General features: G+C 42.3%; 1 protein-coding gene across 2 annotated transcripts in view; it reads left to right on the top strand.

The window, feature by feature from the left end:
- The window catches only part of EMCN (endomucin), a 56700-nt gene that overhangs the window by 22491 nt on the left and 24114 nt on the right, over positions 1-10095 (top strand). For both annotated transcript variants that reach the window (XM_009327036.1, XM_009327038.1), the window contains exon 5: positions 6343-6465. In XM_009327036.1, the coding sequence (XP_009325311.1) occupies positions 6343-6465 (123 nt within the window). The remainder of the gene's footprint in view (positions 1-6342; positions 6466-10095) is intronic.

Here is a 10095-nt window from a genome sequence, read left to right as displayed (position 1 = left end):
ATACTTGATTTTTTTATACTCACTTGACTCAAAAAGTTAAAAATAAATACTTTAATATATTTAACTCAGCAGTCAGTGATACACCGATGTTCTTGGAGTTGATATTTAGAGCATACTGAACTGTGACAAATTATTAGAACTTGACTTCTCCTCCCTTGGTTTCCTTGCCTAAAAAGGGACTCCTATGAAATGGCCTGTGTGCTTTCTCTGTGCAAATTCTCCTTTAAAGCTACCCCTCATGGACCCAAGCATGCTAAGCTGCCTGGAGAAAAATTACCCTTTCACTTAGTGGTTACATCTTCTACTGATGCAGGTTTTCCGCTGTGCCTGGTGTAGGGAGTAGTCTGATTGTCAGCCCAAGTCTTTTGTGTTTTGGCTTGGCTTTTAAATGCCAGTATCGGTGAGTCACAGGATACAGTCTGGCCGATGCACAAGCTGCTGAAGTGATACCGAAGGCCACAAAGAATCTTTTTAAGCTTGCATTTGTGACCCTGTGGGCCTGTCAAAAGCCTGCGGCATGGTACATCGCATTACAGATGCGATTCCTAGTCCTTTCGGTTTGGCAGAGGTTCCTGGCTTGTGGGTACCGGAGCAGCACAGCCACCTGGAAATAAACCTTGGTGACAGGTAAAGCTCCCAGCAGGGAAAGAAAAGCTAATGAGGAAAGGCATACCTGCCAGTGCAGCTTAGCTCTGGCCACTGCTCTGCACTGATGCCCTGAAAAACTGGTGCTTGGAGGTACGATGGTGCTGGGGGTATGATGGGCCTGGGCATGAAGTTTTCACCAACATGCCTCCTTTCTATTCCTCTTGTGTTCTCTTCCCACCAGCTAGAGTTCAGTCCCTAGTTGCTTGGGTTGTGATTTGTTTTTAAAAATCCTCATTTAAGCTAAAAAAACCACAAAAACTTGTGACAAAAATGGTTGATAAATTAACCTAAAAACAGGGCTTACCTGCCTCTCACTCCCCCTTGTAAACAGGAAAATTAAAGGAGACATTGGGAACTGCTCTGCATTAAAAGACTTTACATTTTCTTTCAACGCTAAGTAGTATTTGGAAAAACTGCGTAGGTGAAAAACAATTTTAGTGGGTTTTAAGACAAAATTTTAATGCTCTGCATTAAAAGACTTTATATTTTCTTTCAACACTAAGTAGTATTTGGAAAAACTGCGTAGGTGAAAAACAATTTTATTGGGTTTTAAGACAAAATTTTGGTCTACTTTTCAAGAAAGTCATAGCCTTGGCTTCAGCACAAAGGGGTAGGATGGGACACAAGGTAGGCTTTGGGACAGGGCACAGGAACTGTGCAGATGTGTGGCCAGCCCTTGTAGAAAACCCACAGACCCCACCGTTTGGCTGCTGGCTACAGCCATCTCTCTGTTTCCACCCCACACATTGGTACAGCAAGGTGCCATTGGCTTCACTGCACCCTCCCAGCCCCTGCCAGCATCCCCAGCAGCAGCGCAGGGTTGGGGGACTCGTGCTCCCTTGAGTGAGCACAGGCGTAGCAAGACTTCTGCTCTCAAAATGGACAGGAGATGAAAGTTGTGTACTCTCTCTTTTTCTTTTTCACTAGCACTCCCGCTTCTCCCCCTTTTTGGGCTGGCCGTATGGGATGGAGGCAGAAATTGGTGGTGCCTTTATGACACTTCAAAACTTACCTTTACTACACCTGATTTTTAATAAAAAGCAGGCGCCTCTGTTGTTTTGTAATGGAGGCCATCGCTTTCTCTGCTTCAATCCCTGCTAAAAGCTTCAGCGAATGATCGCATTCACACAGCAGAGATTTGACAGGGCTTCCTCTCTCTGTTGCAATTTCTGTGGCTGCTGTCACCTTTTATTATAAATTCAGGAAAAGTCCCCAGTGCTCCACATGCTGTGAAATCATGCAAACAACTTTTTTTTTTTTTTAAGTTTTCAGTATTCTTTTCCTCTGCAGGCCATAAGTACAATCTCTCCCTCTTTGCCCTCCTGCCCTGTTTATTATATTGGAAGCCAGCAATTAGATTTGTCTCCTTAACCTTCTTATTTATTAATATAAGGGGTCAAATCCAATAGCTCACATTTAGTGAAAAGAGTGACCTCACTTGTGCAGTCCAGGCCCCAAAACAAGAATTTATATGGTGCCACACTATAGCAAGTTGCATTTGCAATCAGGATTTCATATCCTGGGACACTTGGAGTTAGCAAAGAGAATATGAAATGAAATGCAAAAAAAGATTATGTTCTTCCTCCCTTGGATACAGAGCAAGTATCTTACACAAGGTCATCAAATTACAAGTAAGAATGGATTTTTGGTTGTTGTGTTTCTAATTTATCTCATGCCACTCTCCTGGATGATGATACATCATGGTGCAGTGAAATATTAAATATTAAAAAGCGAGAAAACGAAAGAGTGGAGGAGATACTTTTTCTCTTTTTATCAAACTACTGGTAATCAAGAAGGAAGCTTTACTTCAGTAAAACTACCAGAAGAGGGTTATGGTAACATGTGTTGCTCAGTTGTCCTCAGGTCATTACCGCATGCTATAGGTAAACACTGAGTATAGTTGGCTGTGGAGACATGTTAGGCAGAGAGATGTTTTAGAATATATATTTTGAAATACTTGGGATTTTCTGCTTACCAGAAAACGTAAAGCTGGCAGATGGCAGATGCAACCACCTATGGGTGTAAACATTGAAACTGAGATCTGCTTGGTTACCACCCTAGCCAATTTCCATTCCTCTGAATGGGCGTGAAGTTGTATTGGTTTTGCTACACCGGGATTTTTCAAAACTTTCATGAATGCATTCATCAATGCAAATGGTTTCTCAGGCTATTGATTACAGGGGCGAGGCCTATATGTGTGTTTATGCTAAAGATAGGAGCTCAAGGGAGAAGGTTTAGTCTTATATCTTACAAAGACCTCATGCTGATGTTTTAATGTGGCTTGGGTGCAGTTCCTTCTGCCCTGTAAAGGTGTTTCCTTGATTCATTGATTGGCCAAGTAAGGTTTTAACACACATACAGATGTCTATATTCTTTGCAGTTCATAGAGTATATGCAGAGTGTTTGCCGCTTACTTGAAGCATCTTACGATGTCAAAGCTAGTTAGGTAACAGCCTGCTATAAAGAAAATTTAAAGTACTGTTGGGAAATGCCAAAATATATGTAGATTATATGTAGGTTAAGTATAAAATCATGCTAAAATCAAGTGAGGATATGTGTCGAATTTCAGCCAGCTAAAGAAAATGAAGGGTTTTCAGAGCACAAAGAGCAAGGAAATAACCTGAGGCTCAGATAGCAGCTTTGCAGAGCAGCTTCAGGTTCCCTGTTGTTGATTATCCCTTTGACAAATACGTGTTAACACACCGTCATTTATCTTACAAAAACATCAGCAGGGAGAGCTGCATCACCACCAGGGAGTTCTGCCGCTGCAGCCATCAGCCCCATTCGGACAGCTATTTTACAATCTTTACTGCTTTACCATTTTTATTCATAATCAGCTGTTGACAACAAACGCATTAACCGATGATGTGAGTGCTTTTGCAGCAGCAGCCGCCCTCCTCTGCCGTGCTGCTTTTCTGCGAGCGCAGGCACCCCCCTGCCAGACAGGCAGAAATCTTTGCTGCAGCTGGCTGAGCCAAAGCTCGATGAATTACTGCAGCGATGTGTCAGTGGGGATGGCAGAACTGAGTCACTGTGTGCCCGCGCAGTCCCCCGCCTGTTCCCGCGCAGAGCATGGACACCGCAGTAAGGGCTTGCGCTGTCTCCTCCTGTTGAGATCAAATTAAACCTTGCATAGAGATGAGTTATGGGATTTACCAAAAAGGCAGATTTCTAGCAGGCGTACTGTGCTGTCACTGCTGCTGTCGTGTACGTGAGCAGTGGCTGGATATGGCTGCTTCTGTTCCCATAGGCTTTTGGCACTGAAGCTATTCGATCTGCTAAATGTGTTGGTGGTAGAGCCTATGCTGTGTATTAGGCATAAGGCTTGGATGCTGCTTAAAAGCCACTTCAAAGCCACAAGTCAGCCGAGAATTGGGTTGCTAGGATTTAATCTTACAGTAGTACAGTGGAATTAAGGGAACATTCCCCGCCAGGTTGCATTTTTCATCTTGGAAGTGGTGAAAACCGGCACACAGACTTTTGCACCGTAGCACATCTACTTCACCCCTTGACACTGGGAGCGGGGAGCCTGTTCTGCAGTCTGCTGAAATAAATGCAACAAGCTTCACACCAAGCCCTAGGTAAAGGCGTGAGTCATACCTGGTGCTACCCGAGTTGCAGGAAGAATCTCACCCAGGCTGAATTAAAAACAAATTAAATGGAAACACTATCATCCCTCCCCTCCCGATGCCCCGCCGAGGCATATCCAGTGCACAGCCCATGTTCCTGAGAACAATCTGTTCTCGCAGCTCCCAAACACAAGAGGAGCACCCAGGTCTGGGCTGCTGCCAGGACTGATAGGACGCCTGGAACGTGTGATCCCCATAGGAAAACAGCTCTCCATGGGGTTACAAGGCAACTGGCTGCCTCCCTCCTCGTCTCTCCCACACGCCTGATTGTTTTGCAGTGTTCACAAAGCATATTTGTGTTCGAATGTCTCTGCCCATGAAGGCTTACTGTTTTTCTGCCTTACTTTTCATTCTCCCATGCAAGCTTTTACTAACTTACGATAAGGGAGCCACAAGATGGTTGCTGTTACTGTTACAAGCCCATGCATCTTAAAGGGAGAGGGAGGTTCTTTGGGGTTTTTGCCTTTTTTATTAATTGATCTCATTAAAATTCAACATTTAAAATTTGAGTCTGAAGCAACCACAGTAAGAACCAAAAGTGGAAAAAGTTTGCTTTTAAAGATTCATTCAAGGCTTGTATGATGAGAATGCAGGAATTATTAAAGTTCTCAGATTCTTGCATTATACCATAGTGAAAAATGAGGTAGAGGGGCTTTTTACACTCATCTCTACTGCAGATTAGGCTTGCATATTGAAGGGGTACAATGCTGAGGTTTCTGGAGGGAGCTGACAGTGAAATTATGCTTCTCATCACTAGAATCCCAGTGAAAGTTTTAGGCATTTAAGCTTGTTTTGCATAATATTCAGTATGGTTTCCTTCCACGCCTCGACCTTCAAAGATACCATCCCTGGCTGTCCAGCTCCTCTCAGTTCCCAAAGTTGTATGAATCCCCTGACTCCAGTGGCTTCAGCTCACTCTTTCTTACCTCATTGATTTTTGAAGCTTGCCTCTCCAAGGCATTGCACTTAATAAACAAGAGGGGAAGGGAAGGGCCAAGTTAAAGGTGTGTGGTGGCAGAATAGGGAGCTTTGGGTGTTGGGTTTTTTTTCCTGAGAAAAGGGTTCTTTGAGGGGCCAAACTGGTAATCAGAGTTTCTGAATAAAGCGTGTGATGAAGCGTTCCTCAAGATTCACATCTTGTATGTGCATGATGTTGCACTCGTTTGACTAAAACACATCTTAAAGTTTTTTTAGTTCCAGTGTTTGAAATTCATATGAAGAGGCACTGAAAACAGTTTACAGCTCAGTCACATCTCTGGTTTATATCAAACAGGAAGTATAAGGTTACTCTTGGGCATCCCTATGTTTTATTCAGTAGGCACTGTCTGACCTGTCATTATGCTGAGGTTTGAGCGTAGACGCAGGAATTATCAGGTGTGCTGGAACAGCTTAAACTCTTTCTTGTTGTCATTTGGTGACCTTCAGTTCCACGGGCTCAGGTGGTGCCCTGCACCATCGTCTTGGACTCACCTTAGGCTGCAAATCTTGTGACACAGATGGCCTTGATCCTCTATTGACTGTGTGAGAGCAGAAATAAGACACTTCAATTTTTCATACATTAATTTTCAAGGATATATTATTTCCTAGGCCTTAACAGCACAGAATGAAATAATTAACTCTGGGCTTAATTACAATCCCTAAAACTCCTTACAATATCACATTATGTGACGGTTGTGGCTGAAGCTTGCTTTTTTAAATTTTTTTTTTTAAATGAAGGTTAAAGATAGAGGGCAATAAGCGAGCGTCTCTCTTCTGCTCATGTTGCTCTTGGTGCAAGACTGCCTAGTTATTCTGGGCTCCCAAGTCAGAGCTCTAGACTGTCTTCTGGCACAGATGTGAGACTGTTTCTGATGCTAGGATATGCTTTAACGTTGCCTCAACTGTGCCAGTAGTAACGACTCCATAGGGATGGTTCGTCACTTGACAAGCAGTTACCAGAAGCTGTAGTGCTTTCTGACCTTAAGTCTCTTCTATGATGGTGGCAGCGTTTGTCTGAGGGATGGTCCAGGATCTAAGACAATGCTTATACAGGTGTATCTTACCTGAACATCTGTCTCATTTCCAGCTACACAAGCAAGTGGAACACAGTTGGCACAAAATGAGAGTTTGGATGCTTCATCTACTAAGGAATGGTCTTTTTCTTCTACAATCTCTCTACAAAAAACCACTTCTGCTCCTGGAACCTCAGGTAAGTCTTGAAAACATACAGTCTATTTTCCTATACAAACAGTTAAAAAGATGCAAATGATTTTGAATCTCTTCTTCATTTGTTGTGCATCATCCCGGAATGAGTGCCACCTCCTTATTCATGCAGGGTACGCTGTGTCCATGTCATCTAGCTATGAAGTTATGAATGATGGGTGAACTTCAAAACATTCAGCTGGGATACTCAGTGTCATTACAGGAGGATATAAATTACAAACGACAATAGCAATCTTTATATGTGCTGTATGTGGTCATTGTGTAGCATTGACTGCCAGAGGAGGTCATCAGGATAAATTCTCTGCCTGCAAAGCAAAGGAGACAAAGGAGAGAACAGCTATAATTTTTACAATTGTTAATAAATCTGGAGGGCAAGTTAATGCATATTACCAATTAAATGACATTGTTCAAAGTACAACATGGTCACATGCAGGGTCAAAAAGATATTAATCCTTTCCAACTCCAGTCTAGTTTTATTGTTTTTCTGGGTGTGTTTTGGTGTATGTATCCACTAAGCAGCACTGTGGTGAACGTCAATGCCAGGTCTTATGAGTGATCATTTATTATGCTTCTAGCTGACTTAACTTTCCTAGATTTTGAAGAACCACTTATTCAGTTTTTCTTAAGGTCTCTTGAGCCTTCACTTCACTTAATACTTACTTTCAGCTACATGTGTGTAAATCCAATAAGGACACTGACTTTGTTTGCATATCCCAATTATTATTAATGTTTTACATCCCCCAAGGGATACAAAACTCTTCTTACAACCTCTGAATTGTGTTTGTGGGAGATAAGCATGCGTGTGTACTGTGATTTTTCCTCATATAGGATAGGATTGGATATAAAAGTGGAGTAATATCATATGCTCAGTACACACCGAAATGCTTAGAAGCATGCAAAAAGGTATTACAATAATAAGCATTTAAGGAAGTTGGGATTTTTTCATTTTTAATCCAAGGCCACTGATTTAGAGAGGATTCTTTGCAATTATTTCAATAAGCCTATGCCCCATAATGCATATATTGTGAGCTGTAGTTACTTGGCTATCCGGTTAGGTTTTTTGTCTTTTGGCAGACACGTGCATGGTATGGAAACCTTGCCATTGGTACGCTGCAATAAAGCAGTAAATTACAATGTTTTTAATTAAAGGTTCTCTCACACAGGTAAATTCTCCAGGTTAAAATGAAATTGTAATACATAGCTGGCTATGGATCACATTGTTTGTACAATTGCATTTTACATTTAAAATTTGCCCAGAAAGTTTTACAACCTTCTTTGGGTCTGTTTGCGAAAGACATCATCTTACTCAGCTCAATTTGCTGTAAAACCAATAAATCTTCTTGAGTTCAGGGACTACCCAAGATGCCAGGACTATAATTGCCTGGCTGAGAAAGAAAGGGCCCATCTATCCAGGGGGAGTCAGTCTAGGTGCTTGGCATAGCCAGTACTCTGAGTTCCCATAAAACTGCCATTTCAAAATCACTTCCTCCCGCACCAGGATTTCCATGCTTACACCTTTCCTGTCTCCTCACAGCACCAGCTCCTTGCTTCTTTCTTGCAGCTTAAATGTGCAAGAAATCCCATTACTCACCCTGATGAGTTAGGCAGCTTATCCCAAATGGGTGCACCTTCAGACCACCCTTGCTCCCTTATTCTCTGTGTACGATAAAGACTTTACGAAAAAAATGTTTGGTTCCCTCTAAACAGATTTCTTCTCCTATGTGCAATCTCTCAGGGCCAAGCGAAGCCAAGCAAGTTGTTTCATTCTGTGCTGAGACTAGAAGAAATGCTGACTCTCTCACTGCCATTAGATTATTTCTTCCCAGCTTTGAAATTTCTCTTTGAAATTTCACATTCAGGGGCTTCTATGGGGGCTGGATACCTTTTGTTCACCAGAGCAGAGGCTGGTATGCACAATGGGGCTGGCGTTGCAGCCCATAGCGGATAGCAGAGCTTGCAAGCCGAAGGCACCCAAGCCATAGCTTCTGCGTGGGAGCTCAGGGGAAGACAAATTAATGTGAAATTCATCCAAAACAGAACGTTTCTATTTGGTACGCTCAACCAAAATAATTCAGCTGGCTAACCTCAATGCAAAAGAATATATTTAGTTTTGAGACGATTTTCCATTTTTTAAAAAATGCCATTTTGGTAAAAATGTCTTTTCTTGCTGGAGAAAAAGAAAAAAAGCACATTTTGAAGAGAAATTTCCAATCAGCCATATCAACAGATCAGGGTGTGGGAGGAGTGCCACAGAGAGCTGAGGAGCAACTGAAATGAGTGGGGGAGCCTAGGAAAGAACTTGGAGAAACATCAGAGAACAGTATTGCTGTATTAGATGACTGAAACCACCAGCCACGGAGGAGGGGCTGCGTAGTGCTCACCCAGGCTAGAGAAGGCAATAGGGACTGTTTTTAGCAAAGAGAGCAACCTGCATGCGTTCCATCAACATATACACTTCTTTAACTTTAACTTTGGCTGTCATGTATAATATACCTCCTACTCATTCTCCACCTCCACAGAGCATTGCTTGCTAATATTTAATTTTCTCCTTTTGTTTAATTAATGAAAAACTGGAGATTTAATGGATCAGTCAGAGTCTAAATACATCTGAGAAACTGCAAGTATGGTAGCTTTTTATTCTGTGACCTGAACAACAAAAAATCCATAAAGCAATATGAGCTTAAGTTCACCCAGCAGGGTGGTAATATCAAATGATCTATTATAATAAACTGTCAGATGAATCAACCTGCTGCATCTATTGATATCTTTATTGCACTCCTCCAATTATAAATCCTACTCACTTGATTCACAGGAGGCATCTCCCTAAGAAAAATTCTTGTGAGTAAGACAGAGAGGGTTTGACTCTTTCTGTACGCAAACTGTGTAGGAACTCTGGATAGTGATATTAGGTAAAAATTACCCACCGTATCTTCAGCTTCTTCACAAAGAGAGAGACACAAAAATCGAAGTGCCTGGGAGATGGAAAATATAGCAAAGCCTCAGTTAACACAATTACAGATCTATAGCACGGTCAGGGCAAGGAGGGTTTTTCAAAGTTCTTAATTTTGCTTTGATTTATATTGTGGTATCCCCTCTGAGTAATCAGCCAAATTTATTTGTTTGTTTTGCCAGTGAACACAGTTTCATGTGGCTGCCCTCCAAAAACAGAAGCTGCAAACTGCAGGGTATCCAGGCTGCCTAGGTAGTGGTCATTGGAGAATAGAGTGGGGAGAGGTTAGTTATTGGTCTCTTTCTCCATCTGTCGAGCTTCTAACCAGCGCTGACCTGACTCAGGCAGGTATTTTCAAATCAAACCCCCGTCATGTGCCAAATTTTTTATCCTTGTCCTCCTTATTGCACAACGAGGACTCGGCACAGCCAGTGTTGCACACCTCACTTTTCATGATGAATCTGGAAATCTTCCCAGATTATTTATGCAGAGCATCTGCCCCCTAACTCGCTGCACCAAAGGATGTGGTAAGCTCTGAACAGGCAGTTAGAACAACTATGGTAACTATGTCAGCAAGCAAAATGCTGCCTTTCCTTCTGTCCTTCTCTTTCTGTGGAACAGCAGCGTGTGACTCCGCCAACAAAAAGGGCACTGCACGGTTATTTA

This window comes from Pygoscelis adeliae, unplaced genomic scaffold (assembly GCF_000699105.1).
Source record: "Pygoscelis adeliae isolate BGI_AS28 unplaced genomic scaffold, ASM69910v1 Scaffold87, whole genome shotgun sequence".
NCBI classification, from domain to species: Eukaryota; Metazoa; Chordata; class Aves; order Sphenisciformes; family Spheniscidae; genus Pygoscelis; species Pygoscelis adeliae.
This window is presented reverse-complemented; position numbering and strand designations above follow the sequence as displayed.